Source organism: Pangasianodon hypophthalmus, chromosome 18 (genome assembly GCF_027358585.1).
Source record: "Pangasianodon hypophthalmus isolate fPanHyp1 chromosome 18, fPanHyp1.pri, whole genome shotgun sequence".
NCBI lineage: Eukaryota > Metazoa > Chordata > Actinopteri > Siluriformes > Pangasiidae > Pangasianodon > Pangasianodon hypophthalmus.
In genome coordinates, this window is record NC_069727.1 from 6,474,609 (window position 1) to 6,493,750 (window position 19,142).

The 19,142-nt window shown below is 40.0% G+C and overlaps 1 protein-coding gene across 7 annotated transcripts in view; it reads right to left on the minus strand.

Moving 5' to 3' along the window:
- Positions 1-1,944: 1,944 nt before the first annotated feature.
- sbf1 (SET binding factor 1) overlaps positions 1,945-19,142 on the minus strand; it is a 60,593-nt gene continuing 43,395 nt past the window's right edge. For 6 of the 7 annotated variants that reach the window (XM_053241666.1, XM_034313061.2, XM_034313065.2 and 3 more), the window contains 23 exons: positions 18,785-18,957; positions 17,469-17,542; positions 16,047-16,239; positions 15,001-15,131; positions 14,697-14,872; positions 12,734-12,870; positions 11,744-11,951; positions 11,341-11,537; positions 10,808-10,945; positions 10,174-10,269; positions 9,115-9,189; positions 8,481-8,653; positions 7,121-7,297; positions 6,878-6,979; positions 6,606-6,791; positions 6,292-6,418; positions 5,748-5,878; positions 5,422-5,652; positions 5,208-5,315; positions 4,111-4,316; positions 3,664-3,751; positions 3,411-3,542; positions 1,945-2,373 (listed from right to left, as the gene is read on the minus strand). In XM_053241666.1, the coding sequence (XP_053097641.1) occupies positions 2,275-2,373; positions 3,411-3,542; positions 3,664-3,751; positions 4,111-4,316; positions 5,208-5,315; positions 5,422-5,652; positions 5,748-5,878; positions 6,292-6,418; positions 6,606-6,791; positions 6,878-6,979; positions 7,121-7,297; positions 8,481-8,653; positions 9,115-9,189; positions 10,174-10,269; positions 10,808-10,945; positions 11,341-11,537; positions 11,744-11,951; positions 12,734-12,870; positions 14,697-14,872; positions 15,001-15,131; positions 16,047-16,239; positions 17,469-17,542; positions 18,785-18,957 (3,358 nt within the window). In that variant the 3' untranslated portion in view covers positions 1,945-2,274. The remainder of the gene's footprint in view (positions 2,374-3,410; positions 3,543-3,663; positions 3,752-4,110; positions 4,317-5,207; positions 5,316-5,421; positions 5,653-5,747; positions 5,879-6,291; positions 6,419-6,605; positions 6,792-6,877; positions 6,980-7,120; positions 7,298-8,480; positions 8,654-9,114; positions 9,190-10,173; positions 10,270-10,807; positions 10,946-11,340; positions 11,538-11,743; positions 11,952-12,733; positions 12,871-14,696; positions 14,873-15,000; positions 15,132-16,046; positions 16,240-17,468; positions 17,543-18,784; positions 18,958-19,142) is intronic. The other variant, XM_034313064.2, reaches the window with a different exon arrangement.

The window sequence follows — 19,142 nt, forward strand, 5'->3', positions numbered from 1 at the left end:
CAAAGTCTCTCTAATCCTTACGCTTGCCCATTTTTCCTGTTTCCAACACATCAACTTCAAGAACCGACTGGTCACTTGCTGTCTAATATATCTCAACCCTTGACATTGTAACAAGATAATCAATATTATTCACTTCACCTGTCAGTGGTCATAATGTTATGGCTGATCGTATAAGCGGATATACTTTACCAATACTATGAGATTCCATGACTTTCCAGATGTGTGCAAATGTCCAGCACCCACAGCACAAAAAAATGAATAATTAGCAAAATCAAGGGAAAACCCAGTGCTTTTGATATAATCTTAAAAACATATTACATGATTGACAACAGAACCTAGCTCAGAAGGAGAAAAAGTATTTAAAAAAAAAAGGGGCATAAAAATAATCAATAACAAGCAGGTTCTCTATACATCGTGCTTGGCCCCCCAAAATCTCTCAATGGCATTCTTTAAGCTGGATAGGATTTATTGCAACAGTATGAATGTATTAGTGTGTTGTCTGAGTAAGTGAATGCATACATGCTCCAAGAACAAGACCTCCTCTGTAATCCTGCTCATCTAACACAAATCCACCTCAGAAGGTGTGTATTCATGCACAAACGGACTTGTACTGTGCGAGGACCACCATGTTAGAAAAAAGACACTGAGGATTTATTTGAGTCATATCTGAAGGTTTTCCAAAAAAAAAAAAAAAATGCATTAGTCAATAGTTAATACAGAAATAAACAATGGCACATATTGGAGTTTCTAATTCAAAACGTTAAGTGGTGTTTTGAGGAGACAAAGTTAAATAAATTACTAACAAACATAGAAATCTGGATATTATGTACAAAGGGAGTTATCGGAACAAAAAAAATCTACAATGCAAATTTTATGTTCAACATGACAGCGGTATTACCCTATTTTACACTGTATGTGTGTGTACATACATACATACATATATATATGTGGGTGTGTTAGTTTTTGTATTCAGAATAAAAAAAAAAATGGGGGAAAGTGACACTTATTTGCATCCTCACCAAGACCAGCTAAATAGACTTTCTCTAAATAATACAGACAGAAACTCCTCTATGTACAGGATTTAAGAGAAAGTAACAAACTGTAGCTAAAAACACTGCTTCTGACAATGACAGGGTGTGTGATTGGAGCTCAGGTGATCCCGAGCTTCCGATTAACAATTCTCATTAAAAAAAAAAAAAAAAATTTAAAAAGATATTTTAATGTAGGGTTCATGGGTTCATGAAAGAGCAGGTTGCCAAAGTTATTAAAAACTCCACCAAACCGTAATGACCACTTCAGTGGGGATGAAAAGGTTATTAAATATGGTTTGGGCACTTTTTAAAAAATAAAAAATATTCCAAATCTGCAAATCTGGCTATCTTGGACACCTTCAATTTTATAATGTTTTTAAAATTTGTGGCAAGTATCAGCTGATGGACAGTTCTGACTCCTGTGACCGGTGTAAACTTGTATCCCCCAATAGACCACTTCACCTGCTCATGTGCATGACATATTAAAAAAATATTTTAAGCATAAATTAATCACCACAACACAACAGATCCTTACATTTTTAAAGTTAATAGTGGTTCTTATTGGTATCATATACTGTCTGTAAACACACTCTGTTAGAACTGGCATGTGGAGGGATTAATGACTAACATTGGAGACACTGGATATATATTGATATTTTTATCACTGTACACAAAACCAGGTAACTGTAAAGATCCTTCATGAACCGTTAAAAGGGCTTCTTCTGTAGGCTTCGGCATTGTTGCTGTGATGAGTGAAAAGGAATCCAAGCTTGGAGAAGAATCATGATTACAGGGAAATGGGTGTATCTTAGAGCTGAAATGATCCTAACGGCATAATAAAGTCATTGCTTGGGTGAGGTGCTGTACTGGGCATGCTCAGACCCCTGCATAGCATTCGTTTATCTGGCAGTAGTTTGGAAGGAAGAAAGGGAGCAAGAGATTTTTATTATTGACGCCATACCTCGTATCCACAGAGCACAAGAGAACATCCAGGAGGTGTAAATAGTGGTTAGACTACTCATGTCCATGTCAGTCTTTCAGGGAATTCTTTGTTTAGGCTTTTTTCTTGCTTTTTGTCATTTGTTTATACAAAAACACTGAAATATGGTGAGGTGCAATTTTTTTTTATAAGATCAACGCCGTTTTCTCTCTACGCCATCGTTGGCTGAGAGCCACGGCCATCACCCATGTGTCCAGTCACAGTAAAGTCTCTCTTCCATACATACACAGGCCCGTCCCTCATCTATGCATCAGATAGGCAACTCTGAATACTGTCCATCCACAGCTGTGCGTTTTGGCTGTCCTGCGCACAGAAGTTATACACTCGTTTGGTCGTTTTTAGCTGAGGAAAGAGAAAAGAATGAGTCGATCAGCTTTGGATAAACCTGGAATGCATACAATGATACAATCCACTTAGTATTCAGAGTTCAATTTAAGTCCAATAGTTAAGTCAATATTTAAATGAGGAAAGGTACGTGTATGCCTCAGTGGTTTCTAGATTTTTCTTAAGTAGTGGTGTCCGAGACAGAGTGTTTTAATAGCGTCTAGATCTTGCCTTTAAACACCAGCACTTGCCTTTAAGCCCCAAAAAATTGGGGGACAGAAAATGCTGACTTAAGAAGATCAGGTTGTTTTTTTCTTGCTGTCAAATATAATATGATGCAACAGAAACAAGACAGTTTAAAAATGAAACTTAAAGACTAATATGAGGATATTAATGAGAAGACGGTAAGCAGTGAAATAAACATCTTAAAATGAGTCTGGTATAATGCTGATATACTGCTGCATGAATATTCCCAATTGTAATTATCACAAAAATCACTGCAAATCTGGCAGCTTCCAGCCTCATTATTCAGTAGCTTATAAAATAGCACTTGATCCAGCACATTCTATTACTTTTTTCATTTTATTTTTTTTATAGTGCTATATTTTGTTAATTGTTCACGAAGGATACTAATCAAGGTCCTGAAATCGTTTTTATTATGCTGTTAATTCGCCATTTTGATTCACTTGAATGTATTAATAAAAACATTATTTTAATGTGCTCTCCTGTAAAGAACACATGCAGATAGTTTAAAGGATAAACGTACAGCTCACTTTAAGTGTTGTTCATAATGTTATCCATAAAAAGAATTGTGTTCAAGATAAGCAATGTGTCTGATGTCCTCTGTGTGGAAAAACATTTTGTGCACTTTAAAGGTGGTAAACTTAATACTGCACCTCGCTCATGTTGATATTGCACAAGAAAAATAGGCTTCAGAATCATGAGTAACTGAGACACGCCTTTGATTTGGGCAAACTCTGAATTTGGGCCCAACTATGAATACGGCCTTCATTGCAAAGTCAATTGTGCAATTACTGATAACCAGAAATACTCACATCAAAGAAGGCTTTTTCCTCTACATTTTTTGGGGCTCCCATGGCAGGAGTGCCCGGAATGACAGACTCCACCTCCGCCAGTTCAATAACCCCCTTGCACTCCTTATCCTGCCTCGTGTCGTAGTATCTCAACTGATTAGAATAAAGAAGAGTGATGAAAGGGACAGTGAGTATGAGTTGGCATTCCAGCCATTTCCTATTTTCATTTTATCAGTCATCAGTCATCTTCACATTTTTTACAGGCTGCACATACCTGGTGTTTGGTCTTGTCCAGCACAAACCAGCGTGGCTTCCAAGGTTTCAGCAAAGCTCCTTTCTTAAATAAAATTCCTTCAAAGCTCCTGAAAATAAAAGCAACACAGAAAAAAACATGGTGGATTTGAGTTTTGTTAAAGAGACACTACAACATTTATTAATATATAGCAAACATAGGAGCGCACTGTTTGATCCCTTACTCCTATCCTTGCTACATTTTTCTAAAAATTAAAAAACATTAATTTTCTAAAACAGCAGCTCTGACAATAGTCCGGACTGCAAATCACAGGTTTATGTTAATACACTTGTTCTACTATGTTATCGTTTCTACAGTGATTTGTATGCAAGATGCTCCACATCATCTATGATTAATGATAAACAAATATAAAAATGTGGTATTATTTAGCAAACCAAAACCAAAATGTCTGGACAGGAGGTTACACACCGGTTCTCGCTCTCAGTGCTCCTGAACTGGGAGTAGAGCGTGCTGGTGCTGGTGCGACTGGTGGCGGGTGTGGAGGTGGCACTGGCCTCACACTCCAGCGCCAGGTTGATGGAGGAGCCGACACCGCTCTCCTGCAGGTACATGCCCTGAGTGCGCCTCTGGTGGGTAAGGTTGGACGACATGAGGAGCGAGCTGGAGAACGAGGGCTGGAGAGAGGGAGGGAGAGAGTAGTGATGATTTCGCCAGGCAACTCAGCAATTATTCTTATTTTTTTAATCAAAGGTCACTTCTATTGCGTGTTTTTTTCCCCAAGGGGCCTTTTCTACTGCACAAGTTTTTTCCCCCAATTTAACACATGACTTTAAAGGATCTAGAATTCTCAGAGGGAGTCAAATGGTATTTGTTCACATAAAAATGCAACATGGCACACCCTTCATCACCCTGTATAGAACACTGTCAGTTCTCAAAAGCCCTATTTGGATTGAATCCGTATTAGAGGAGGTGAGGTAATTATTACCGGAGTATTTCTGAGATTTTAATACTGTCTGAATCCATCAGGTCAAACTGCACACATCTGGGAAGATTACGCTGTATTTTACCTTCTATAATAGGATCAGTAGTAATAACTCCAGGTAATACATATATCCTGTTCAAACTGACATGTTGGTAAGATTCTGTTATTTCCTGTGGGGAAAAAAGATGTTTTGCACTTTTTCTTTAGTATAAAGACACTTCAGGAAGTGCACACTCTTTTCTGTTGTCTCCTTTCAAAACCAGACGGAAACCAAATATTGGCTGAGTTTAAAATGAACATCTATACAATGTTTAAAAGGAATTGTCAGAGAAGTGACACCTCTGAGAGTTTTAGGTAAGATATTGCGTTCCTAGCACTCAAGATATTGAGTTTCTAAAACCTACAGACATGTTATGTTGATGTGACCTACTAATGATCAAGTGCAACTGAAGTGTCCACAAGCACTATAACAAGCTCTTATAGTAAAAATTAAAACAATCAGTTTGTATTAATATGCATGGAATTTGTTGTATCTCTGTGATTTATGCGATCTTATCCCATTTGAATAGTCTCTACAACTTACCCGACTCTCCAGTTTGGTCTCGGTGCGTTGCGTGGTCTTTATCTTATCCCATGTCTCCTTCCATCTCTCAGAGGTGTGTCCAAGCTCAGCCTCAAGGCTCTGCACATCCTAAACACACACAAACACATAAAAAAAAGACAACTTGAGCAAAGGCTCATGCAGTAGTGTCATCCTTGTCCCAAAAGCACTTGATCTCACTGATCTCAGAACAAACCTGCAGCAGTTTGGTGATGGCGTCCGGTACCACTTTGCTCAGGTTATCATAACAGGGCCACACCACCTGCCTCTGTGACTTAGGCGCGGCCGTCTCGGCTCTCTCCTCGTCCAGCCCCTCGGTTTTCCCCCGCACCAACTCCCAGTCGTAGGACGGCCCCTCCGAGAGCGTCTCCTCCGTGTAGAAGTCCCACACCTTCAGGTTGGAGATGAAACTGTACGGCTTTAAGACCTGGGGGAACAAGAAAAGGTGGAGAAAGTTAGGCCTGCTCTCTGAAAGACATGGCACTTTGATAGAAAGTGTGCACATCATCGGAACATCATTACCTCCTCTTCTTCTGGAGAGAACATGTAATTATAGAAGATGGGGGTCTTCTTGTGCAGACGGTCGATGTAATCCCACACAGACTTACACACCTGAGGGTTCTTCCTCTCTCCTTTTTCCTCATACAAAACACCTATAGAGAGATCATGAAGCATTCAATGCAAGAATTTAGTAATTGATTACGTGAAAATATCATAAAACTGATCGAATCACATACAAAAACAACCAACCACAAGATTAAGAATAATTTAAAAATAAGGCTTTGTAATATATATATATATATATATATATATATATCATAGAGTGTGTAAATTCCACATTAAGACTATTTAATACTTAAGGTATTTGATTTGATGTAATTTCACACACACAGTAACATTTTTTAGAAGATACACAGACACCCTGGAGCTCAGAAATTTCACTTCAGCTCTACAGTCTGAAATGAGCCTGAAATAAGACTATAAAAAAAGACAGTAACACTAACTTTAAAACACTACCTATTAAGTAGAAGTTGAAGGTTTTAGGTGAAGGGGGAATGGGACTCACCCAGCTCTATACGCTCGTAATCAGAGTCCAGCAGAAAGGTCCGGAAGCGGTTAGACACATAGTGATAAGCCAGGAACTTCAGATAGTACTGACTGAACTCAAACTCCATAGGGAACTGATGATGGATCTGGAAAGAGCAGAGTGTGAAGCACTGTTAAATCAACAAGATTCTTTAACTGATTTATAAATAAACCATAAATGTACACAGTCCATGTGTTTTGGGACCCTGAGGAACAATACTGTAATATAAAAAAACTGCATATTGCCCTGGCAGGACATTGTTTCTATAAAAGCGTTAAAGGCTGTAACAGTACCTGGTGTACGCAGTCTAGAAACTGCAGGAAGATGGGCGTGAAGCCGCTGCTCTGGCTGGCCAGCGTCTGAGCGCCGCGGTTGCTGAAGCGATGGCCGAATGACAGCCACTCCTTCTCCACCAGCAGCCGAAAGCCATCGAATGTGCGGTAGTACGGATCTGACAGCAGCTGCACCAGAGACACCACCTACGCAGAATACCACCTAGAGCTCAGATCCTGCACTCACACGATGCTCATACATTACAAACACAACACCACTGCTTCAACCGTACCTGAGTGGTGACGTCCCATCCGTCCTCCAAGCTGACCATGACTGAGGAGCCGGTGTCCAATAACTCCACCACCAGAACAGACACCTGAAGGAGCCTGTGAAGCTACAACACAAAACACACAAAAATGTATTCTACCAACAAATAAAGCACACCTACCACTAGAACTAATCACCAAAAAAAAAAAACCCTTATTAATAAAAGATCAGGAATATAAACGTGTGAAAGTGTGCTTGTGTGTTTTACCAGATTCATCCATTCAGACTCCTCTAAGCAGCGGTGGAAGGACATGCTGGGATCAGAGGAAGGACAGGAAGGAACGCAGGCCTTCATCAGCTTCTTAAAACTGTTCTTCACCTGCCGGATGTCGAACACCTCGATGGGAACCACCTCCCACTGCTGGAACGAGTCCTGCTTTCCTCCCTGCACACACACAACCCAGCTCAGGCTTATTTTCTTATAATGCTTATAGGACAGAGGATCAGTGGGCAATCAGGCATATATCCTGATTATATAATTTTCAGTGCAAACAATCTTTGTATAGGAAATGTCAAGCTCCAGTTTCCTTTTCTAGTTCTTGAATTTCTAGAATAAATATAAATTCTAGACTTTCCAAATATTTCCATCTGCACAAGAGCCATGTAATATTTTAACTGTTCATTACATGTTTTTTTAATTTAAAAAAGTGATAAACAGGCAACTGCGATTTGAAAAAGTAAAATCAGCACAAACCAGGGAGGAATACAATACAGCAAAAAGGAAAAGTGTAATTTTTCTTTAACGTTTATGGATCTCTAGTGACAATTCTTTCCAACAGTCAGAGGAAACTTCAAATTTTCAGCCACAGGAAAGTCTTCGGTGCATTGTGGGTTCTAGGCAACAAGCAATTTTTTTGTCTTGTTACCATCTTATTAACTAAAAATTTTAGCTGCAATAACAAATAATAACAGGAATTAGCTTGTTTCACAACATTAAAACGTAACTCTAATTGGCTAAAAAATATGGCGTCGTTCATTAATAAATGATAAAAACTGTAATTGAAGGCAAACTGCGGTTTTACAGGGCGTCTGAAAAGTCAGGAACCAAAGAGAATAAATCCACATATACTTTATTGTGTATTTATTATATACAACATATGTTCTACATGTTCACCCTTACACTCTATGGATTTTCTCAGCCGATGTATCATGTTTTAGAGGATTTTGCTCGAAATATTCAGAATACATCATTCGGACACCATGAATAAGAAGAATAAAACACTTCAGGTCATGCTGTTATAGGAGAATAAACTTTAGGGTAGTAACAGTAACTTTGCACTGGGCTGCATTACACCACCCAATCACTGATTATTTTCCTATAACAGCATATCCTGAAATGTTGTATTCCTTACTTATTACTAATATACTTATTGCTAGAAGATAGCAAAATGACGTAAGGGAAGTGTCGCAATAATAACAGAAAACAGACAACATGGAGACAAGGTTTCCAGGATGAAGTTTTTCTTATTAAGTTTCACAATTTTTGCCCACCATATGGCAGAACAGAAAATGAGGCATGCCAGAAAGTGGAAGTTACTTCAGCCGGCTGTGTTGAGTGTTCACACTACCTTGAGCTGGTTCTTGTCCCCGATGATGTAGAGATACGCTCTTTGTTGGCGGAGGAAGTATGGCTCAGTAGGCCCGCCGTTTACCTGAGGGGAGTCCTTCCCTGCTAGCCGGTTCCCCACTTCAGGATTATAGCCAGTGAGACGCCCGCTGCCCCGGATACTGCCCCACTTCCCTAAATCACACACACACACACACACACACACACGCGCAGGCATACACAAAAGCGACACACTTCTTACTTGAAAGGACAGGACGAGCAGGCTGTGCTGACGTAGAGATGGATCTGAGAGGGTGACAGATTCGAGCGCATTTCTACATTCACATATCGGCTGAAAATTAACATCTTGCTCGATGCAATCAACTCAGTCAGCGTATCAACTCAATCAATCACAAACAGCATGTCAGACAACAAGAGCGCTGCCAGAATTTCAGAACACAGTGGGCGACGTGCAAAGAGATGCCAGGCTAGACGGACAAAACAGAGATCAGGACTGGACACAGAGGTCAAAGTGAACGGTTAGCCCAGGGAAAAGGACAGCGATGCTGGGTGGGCGCCAGCTCACACACGATGACATCACTGTTAAGAAACCTGATTGGTTAGATTGGAGAGCAGGGGGTCAGGCTCTACTGTACCTCGGGGTGAGCTGCGGGCCTTGACTGAAACCTTAGGCTGAGAGAGGGAGATGACCTTTGCCCTCTGACCCAGCGCTAGGGCCAGAGAATAAAGAGATACCCATTACTGTCGGCACATATTCTAGCACAGCTACGCTAAAACTACTACTACACTAAAATATGCTATGCTAAACCACATTATACCACAGCGCTGTTGAATTCCTGAATCTGATTACTTAGGTGTTGATTACTCATTTGAAGTACAACCGGAACTTCTGTCAGAGCTGCTGCTGTTATAGAAAATATACAGTATATAGTTTTATATTAATGTGCTTATTCTTATGCATTATCGTTTCTATAGTAACAACTCATCCACAGTCTGTTGTATGGCAGAAAGATTATGTAGTGATCTAAAGATTAAAAATGTGCTGATACTGATAAATGTATAATTGTTGATATGATAAAGCTTTCTGTAGGAGATGATTTAACTTTTATGGAAGGAGTCTCCAGTGTCAGTGCTTTTAACAGTCAGTAAGCTTTCTGCCATGAGAAAGCCTTCAGGACACTTTTCAGTTTCTCAGTAACACGATAAGCTGCAATTATTGTCTTATTAACTTGAAGAGAGAAAGTGTGAGGCTGGCGAGGGAACGACACGACATTAAATGTAACTATAAATGGATAAATGCACAGTGTGTCGTTCATTAAGAAATTAAAAACTGTAATCGTTGGCAAATTGCTGTGGTATAAGAGGAATGAAACACTTCTGGACTTGTTGTTATAGGAAAATAATTAACTTCAGGATGGTAAGAGTAACTCTGCACTACATCTGGCTGCATCACACCACATCATCGTTGATTACTTTCCCATAACACCGTGTCCCAAAGTGTTTTACTCCTTACGCAGAACACAGCTATGCTACGTCAGACAACTACACTATCACATCTGACCTATTTCTACTAGGTTGGGTCAACTATGCTAGCATGTTTATGCTAGCATGGACTTTATATAAAACAGGAGTGGATGTTACAGACAGAACACACATTTCCAATCCACACACACACAAATGAACAGTTCCCTTACCTCCTCGACTGAAGGTTCCAGGCACATCCTCTTTAGTGCCCATAACTTGCTTCATAAGAGCTCCAATTTTCGGTTGTCTCAGTTTGTCGGTTGAGTCTAAAACACAGACTTACACTAGTTACATTTGTAGTAGTCTCACAATCTCTCTAGCTTTTGTGATAGTTTTGTCACTAAATGTGGCCAAGAATCTCCTGCTTCCTCAGGAAAAGGCCATGTGACTGACAACCAGCCAATCACAAATGTTTCCTGGAGCCTGCTGGTAAGTTCCCTTGAAACATTTTTAAAAGACGATACGCTGTGAACTTTTCTAATTCTTGCAATATTAATTGCTCATAAAAGCTTTTTGGTGTGCAAAACTTTGTGTACCCGTTAGAAGCTGGTACATATACTGCGTGTGTGCAAATTCTGAAGATTCAGATTCTGAAGCTTGTGGGCAGAAAAGTGTAAAATAACTAAAATAACTATCAAACGCTCCTATGCTGAGATTAGACTCTCTCTTCACCCTCATCTGACATTACTTTGAGGGAATTTCCAGACTATTTCCTGCATTAAGGATGACCAACTGTGTGTCTGGTTGGAATGACGTCTAAACAACTATCAAATTCAACTCCCCTGAGAGCGTGTGTTTTCTGACCTGAGGCGCTCATGTGCATGGACGTGAAGCTGCTCAGGGTGTTTCTTCCACTGGCCTCGCTGTAGGAGGGCATGGAGCTGATGATGGCCTGCAGGTACTTCTCCTGCTCCAGACTGGTGGAGTCAGCCTGAGAGGGACCTGAAACACACACATCCACACATACAGTCAGACTAGGACGCGCTCTTCGCTTCAAACCCTCCTCCATCAAACCATCTCACTTATGGTTGTATTGAATAATTATTAAAATTCTTTCAAAGGATTTTGTATCAAAAATGTAATAAGAGAATGTCGCAACAACTATTCAGGGAGGAATACAGAAAACATTTCTAATGTCTAAATGTCTAACTGTTGAACATTTATGGAAGGAGTCTCCAGTATCAGTGATTTGTAAGAGACAGATATGGGACTGGACAGTACACTGGATCGCTGACCTGCCCTGTGGATGGCTAGTTAATAAATTTATGACTTGTCCATCCCTGAGGATTCTCCTAGGCATCTGTATAAAAGTTTGGATGTTGATCAGAAGTGCTGACCTGCACTGGGGGCGTTGGGAGATTTGAAGAATCCCACGACTCCCTTGGCGTGCAGACCGGCCGAGCGCAGGAGCACGGCTTTAGTGCGCGGGTTCCTCCAGCACACCACGGGGAAGCGGCTCTGCCTGTAGCAGCGAGAGATGCGGTGGAGCGTCGAGTCAGGGATGCTCTGAGGTACGATCAGCAGGCCTGGATAACTGACACACACACACACACACACACACACAGGAGGATTAACACACATATTAACAAGAGAGAGAGACAGATAAACAAATGGAAACAAAAGAGAGTAAAGATTTTATCACACTGTTATGGAAAACGGTGCCTACAAGAGTAGACAGCGTGTGTAAACCCTGATCACAGGATTAACATGTAGTTGTCTCTGTTTTTCCCCAGGCCTCACCTCCTGCAGATGGTGTACATGCGGTTGACAGTGGAGATGCGGAAAGGCTCGTTCTTTGAGCGTGTCAGGCTGTTACTGAGCGTGCCCAGACCCAGCCGTTGGTAGTCACGACAACAAGCGCGCTCCACTACGTTGCTCATGGTCTGGCGGTCGGACGAGCGGATGGTGGAGGAAAGCGTGAGCGAGCTCTGCTCCAGCTCCTCAGACACTGACCAATCAGAAAAACACAGTTAAAGAGAAGCCAGTTTTAGAGAAGCCATGACGAGTTTGTCAATCAAAAGCATTTATTCATATTAATAAAAAAGAAATTTTACTTGTGTAGGACCTTTAACAAATATGCAGCTCAAATGTGTATAAATGAAAGAACGAAGAATAAAAAGCAAATAAAAACCAGCATAAAGGAAAAAGCAGAAAATACAAAAATAAAAATGTAACAGATTCTAAGCATTAATAATTTGAAAAATAATGAAGTAACATAAAATTTGTAATTAAGAAAAATAGCAATACTAAATTAGATAAAGCAAGGAAGTAAAACATTAACATTCTAATTAAATATTTAATACAAATAAAAAAATATTTATCACCTTCTTTTGTGATTTAAGTACTTGCATGATTTATTCCTTGTTTTTCCTTTACATTCATTCATTCATTCATTCATAACGGGAAACCCATAAAGTGTAGCAATGACGTGATGGAAAAAAAAAAATCTACTACAGTAGTTAATAATTTCTCTCACTGGTGCTTATGTACGTGACTCTGCAGGAGAATATGATGCATATCGATCTGCACAATGAAGTCAAAAGTCCAAATATGCTGTTAAAAATAAACAGTGCTACTTAGACATCAAAAATGCAAAATGATTAAATGAGGTCATACCCTGAAAGAGAAACATCACCGTGTGTGTGTGTGTGTGTGTGTGTGTGTGTGTGTGTGTGTGTGTGTGTGTGTGTGTGTGTGTGTGTATGACGTGTATGATGGTGTGTGAGATACCCGAGATCTCGTCTTCATCCATTTCGGACTGCAGACTACTACGGTGCTCCCAGTTCGGAGGAGTGTACTTCTTCCGGGTCACGTATTGTCGTCCGATGGTCTTCTTAGCGCTCTTCACCAGATTTTTAGAGAGGGTTCTGAAGCAGAAAGTTAAAAACCATTAATTTCAGTAGCAATGCTGCAGATTATCAAGCTAGTTTGATTTTCTTTTTTTTTTGGCTCACATCCAAAATATCTTTCTAAGGAAGAAGAACAATTAGGGGATTTGATCTTTTTGTTTCCTTTTGGTTTGTGTTATATATACAAGAATTATATCTGCACAGATTTTGTAATAACTTTTTCCTTTAATTTCAACCACCAGCTTTTTTATTAATGGTTGATTAATACCATGAAACTGTGAAATTGCAGTCTAAGTTATCGTGCTGTGAAATTTTCAAACTGTAACCGCAAATCATCCTGAGAGTCACTGGAGTCTTGTTAAGAACGTAGAGCCGCTAGACTGAAAACAGGTCGAGTGTGCTACAAGGAGAGAGAGCTGCTTATTCTCTGGCAGAAATGATGAAACAGGTTGATGTCTAGCTGTGTGATAGGAGTGAGGTATAACCGCAGGGAATGTGAACAAAAAACGTCACAGTTTCCAGTGTTAAATTATTCAGCGCTCGCTCTGTTTCCTTTCTCTAATGCAGCCTCGTTAGGGACAAAGCGCGTTGCCTGACTGAAGAAACAGACTCATGAAAGAACCAAAGAGGGAAAGGCTTAGAAAAGAAAAAAGAAAAGGCATAAAGGAGAGGACACACTCTGTAACAAACACACAAACACTTCCAAACTGTGCTGTGTGTCTATCAAGTAATTGTCTTCAGGGATTGTATACACAGGAAGTCAGTTTTTAGGTTAAGTGAGAAGTATTGCTTATGCTTAAAATAATGAATTAATCAATAAGCCAGGAATGAAATATTAGATGAAGAAGAGGAGTAAAATAGAGTGGGAATACTGAGCTAGAGTCTGCACACTCAGAACATGACCTCAAAGTTGTGTGTGTACAGCAGAAAGCGAACGTCCTGACCCATGGGACGGAAAAGTTCGTAAAGTGTTAAGGACAGACTGTTGAGTCCAGCACAGTGATTTAAACACAAAACATCCTGTTTCACATGCTTCTTGTAGAATTACAGACAACAAAGCACTCTGTAAGTCGCTCTGGATAAGGGCGTCTGCTAAATGCTGTGAATGTAAAAAACTTAGACACTGTCAAGGGTTCAGGCAAAGTAGAGCTGACAGCAAAAGTTTGGATCCCCATGGTTTTCTCTTTTTTCTCCTGAAGTTAATAAACAAGAAAATACACTCTCACCTGGCAGAAAACCTTTAAAAAGACCTGACACTGGAGACTCCTTCCATAAATGTCAAATAAATGTCTCCTAACAGAAAACCTCGACATATCAACAAGTCTAAGTTTTCCTTTATTACATAAACACATTGATAAACACTTATTTTTATCTGTTTATTATTAGCCTTAGATTATGTGAAACACCATACAAGTCCCTGAGAATGAGCTGTTACCATAGAAACGATAACATATTATAATATAAACCTGTGATCTGAATTATAGAGCTATTATAGTAAAATTAATCAACAGATTTGAGAATTCAATAATGCTGTGGTATAAAAATATATTAATATAGACTATAACTGTGTGTCCTGAGGATGTGCAAACTTTTGCACACTACTGTATTTTTTTTAGGACATTTTTATTATCAGTTTAAACAGAGCTGAAGTGCTTGAGTGTAAATCACACTAAACTAAAGAGAAAATTAAACAGCACAATGTTAAAGATGTCAAATGCTGAGTGATTTGTGTAAAGCTTTTTGAAGGAACTACTGATGTATCGTGACAAATCTGATCTGTGTATGTGTGTGTGTGTTTGTGCCAAATGTTAATGCAAATGATGGCAGAGAAGTGTGAGACCCACTTTAGAGACTGGTTCTTGTCCTTGGTCTTGTGCTCCACCACCATCTTGGCCGACTGACCCACGGTGAAGGCGAAAGTGCCGTGAACGTGCTGGGGGTAGCGCAGTTTGTGCATGTGCTTCCGGAAAACCTCGGCCAGGTCTGACGCCACCTCCTCATCGAACGCTATCTTCATCAGCTGTAGTGGCAAGAAAGAGATAGAGAGAGAGAGAGAGAGAGTACAATGAGAGTGAGTGAAGTGAGAGGAAACACAGGGAGAGGAAACACAGGGAGAGGAATGGTAATGCCTTTGCTCATGTGCAGTACCTGGAAGGTACAGGAGCGGAGCTGCAGGCCTTCCTGAATATACTGGTCTATGGGTAAACTCATCGAGTTCAACTTCTTCTCCTTAGTGAGGGAGGCGATGGGGAAAGAGCGCGTCACAATCTGCTCTGCAGCTACACACAGAGAGAGAGAGAGACAGAGTTAATGTCATACTGAATTAACACACATATGCACGTACAAAATCTTTCTGATATCTAAACGTTGAGTGTGTGCATGTTGCTTGATCTCCACAGTGCTGATGAATGCTGTATTCTGATTGGTCAAAAGGTGCTGATGATTTATTTTCTATAACAGCAACTCTGACAGAAACGTGCTCATTCTACTACAATATCATTTCTATAATAACGACTCGTACACAGAGACTGGTATGGCCTTCACCCAACATAATCTAAAACTAATAATAAGCAGATTGTTAATTAAAGCATAATGACTCTGTAAGACGCTGTTGATTTAATTATGGAAGGAGCCTCCAGTGTCAGCACTTTGCAAAAGTGAAGAATTTAGTCACATTAAATGCAACTGTAAATAAATAAAGAGAGACATGTCGTACTTTTTATCAATGAATAATTGTAATCATTGGCACGTTGCTGTGGTATAAGAGGAATAAAGCACTTTAGGATGTGCCGTTATTGGAAAATAATCAACTTTGGGTGGTATCTATAACTCTGCTTTGTGTCAGGCTGCATCACACTACCATGCCATTGATTATCAGTTCTACATCACCACCCAAGAGTCATATTCATCATTTTCAAAGACATTATATTGATTTCAATCAGAACTCTTTAGAACATTTAGCTCATTTTATGCAAAAACAGAGTTTACCTTAAAAACTAGCTTGTTTTTAGGGTTCAGTAGGTTAATAATAATAATAAAAAAGTCCTTCCTGAATTTTTATATCATGTCAGCATAAATATTGATGGAAAATCTCTGAATATTATTTGTTTGCTACATTTGAGAGTGCTGTGTTAAACTGTTAAAAAGTGTGTGTGAAACGTAGAGCAGAGTCTGTAAGAGCAACACACTCATACCCAGAGGATCGTTGGGCGTGCCCTTGAAGATGATTCTGTATGTGGTGAGGAAGATGGCACCCTCGGCGGGCAGGAGGGGCGGACCGCCCATCACACCCGTGGCCTCGTCTCGGCCGTCTGACAGGAGATGCACACGCATGCCGTCCATCACAAACTCCTCACCTGCTAACAGAGTCGGCCTCAGCAGCTTGGGCTGGAGAGGGGGAGAGAGAGAGAGAGAGAGAGAGAGAGAGAGAGCAAGAGAGGGAGAGAGATAGAGGAGAGAGATCTAATTTTTCCTTTCAATTATTTATTAATGCATGAAATTAAGCATTTTATATTTGGTCAGGGTTACGGTATTAGCATTACGTATTAAACATAAATATTTTTGAATATAATAATTAATTACTCTGACATGTTAAACACAATGAGTTCACTAAAACAAGCATGCCAACACACACAGCACAAAAAGAAATGAAAACACACACATCAGGCACGTTTCCATTAAGGCCCAGGAACCTTCTGAGGAACTAAAGATTTCTGGAATCATCCTGAACGAGAACTATTAAATATCTTAAGAAAACCTGGCTGTAGACAAATGACTTAAATGTTATGAAGGCTGTAAAGAAGGTTTCGCACAGACGTCGACTAGCACATTCACTAGTTGCCGCTGGTGGTGAAAATACAGCAAGGCAGATGGTTAAAGAAAGCAGCTACATGTGCTTTGTGAATCTGAAAATATTTCAGACTAAGTGAAGCCACTTCTACTGCATAGTGAAGCCACTTCTACTGCACAGTCAACTGCATAAAAGTACGCTGGGAAAAGCAAACGCTTTTAAATTTGTCACATTTCCAAAAATGCCTTGTCACATTTCCATAAATTTTGAGTTTATAAAAAGCATAATACAAACTGTTCATAGTATTTGGAAAGACGAGACTGAGTATGATGATGTGTGTTGCGTTCATTCCCAGTTATATGACAGTTAATGTGACGTCTAGCAGAGCAGCCAAACTCCATAAATTAATAATCACATCCATGCCTTATGGAGGAATTCTCAGAGACAAACTTCAACCAGGTGGGCTCCAGCCACATTCCACATGAAACTTATGCACTTATACACAAGCATTAATGGTGTAGCATTTTTTTCTTGGAGAAATCCTTCCTTTAAATCACTGAGTTTCAGAAGCAGAGAGTCAGATTGTATTAGACTTTGTGTTCATTCCAGCAGGGTGTGAGAGTGAGAGAAGGGTGGAAGGACTACGAAACCCAGCATGCACCACTCAGTGTGCCGTCACACAGACGTACCTGCTGTGGCACTCTGACTCTGTGGTGGTGGGGGTGCTATAGGTGGGGGTGCGCGTGGGCGTGGGCGTGGGCGGGCCTGCCTGGGGTTCTAGCTTGTCTGTGGAGTCCAGCCCAATGTAAAATTTTGAGTTGGTTACCTTTTGGATAGGAGGCAGTCTCTTGCTCTCTCTGTGGACCGCATCCAACGTCTCGATGTGCATCTGAACGATATCTGCGCAGAAAAACACAGTGTCAATACGGCCAAACTCACAACGGATCTCACGGCTGCCAGCGTTGCGCAATCTTTCAAGTGTGCAGTTGTGAAATGGCTTATACTTGTGGTTGCTAAAACAAAACAATACAAAAGTGACCTATTCAGGACCTTGTAAAAAATGAAGAATTTTTATTTCCGTCACGGGATGAAGTCTGTATTAATATAATAATAAAAATCCATGGCAGCTGAACATCACTTCATGCACTTTAAAACAGCTTCTTAAATGATTCAGCACTAGGTGTCTGATTTTCTGATTCCTAGCATTAAAGAAAAAATCCATCTTAAATGATTTATAAATTAATATATGACATTCAGGTCCAGGTTTTATGTATGATGCCAGGTTTGGTGTGATGCCAAGCAGAGTTTTTAAATTTATTATAGTTATATTATCATGTATAATCATTCATATTAACATACATCATATTTTTATCCATTTATAGTTACATTTTATGCTGCGAAATGCACTCAAAGTCAAGTTAGTTCCTGTTCTCACTTATTCTATAGCAGCTATAAACAGTCGTTCCATCGATTTCTCTTGAACCTGATAAGGAAATAATGCAGCCTGTTACCAAGAAACCAGAAAGCGCAAACTGCTGCATCCTGAAGACTTTCCTGTGTCTGAAAACTAAAAGGAACAGCTTTACCTCTGCCTGTTTCAGCATATCAACGATTATGTGCATTAAGATCCCTCTGAATTAGTTGTTACTATAGAAACAATAGTCTAAGCAACAAGCAAATTAATATAAACTATCATTTGTCTTACAGATGGAATGACTGTCAGAGCTGCTGTTATAGAAAACAAATCAACACCTACTAACCAATCTGATTTGAAAATTCACCAGCACTGTGGTGTAGTCTACAATATTTTTCACTTTAATTTACTGGGTGGACTTTAACTTTTGAATTAATTTGAGAGATTGAATGAATTATATTTTGACACTCTTTTTTTCGTGAGTGAAAATGTAACTCTGAGCACTTGAAATTTTTTTGCTCATGAGAAATGAAAACAATAGAGAAAAATTTCCGATAGAAAACCGTCTGCGGGTTTTTAAGTGCATGCTGGGAATTGAAATTTCAATAGAGATATGGCTGCTGTGTCTGCTAATGTTTTCAACAGATCACTTTAGATCACTCTTCCATGTCAGAAAATTGATCAGGGTTTAGATGGTGGGTGCTTGGCTAAAGCTGTGCCGTCTCTACCTGGTATCATGATGTGAAGGGCCTTCAGGTGTTCGTTGGTCACTCCGCTTTCATTGCACACTTTATCCACAAAGCGGTTGATGAAGCGCACCACTGAATTGGCCACGTCTGAGCTCTCAGCATCCTCAAAACCACTCTCTGTATCGTAGCTTTCCGCCATACTGCCAGCGATGCTACACACACACACACACACACACACACACACACACACACACACACACACACACACACACGAGAAATAGACAAGTCAGTGTGACAGGCCTAGTGTTCTAGAGTGATAAAGCTCATGCGGCGTGGATTTGTGTGCGTTATGAATAAGAGTTTGAGTCCACATGAGACATTTCCGTGCGTGTTCCTG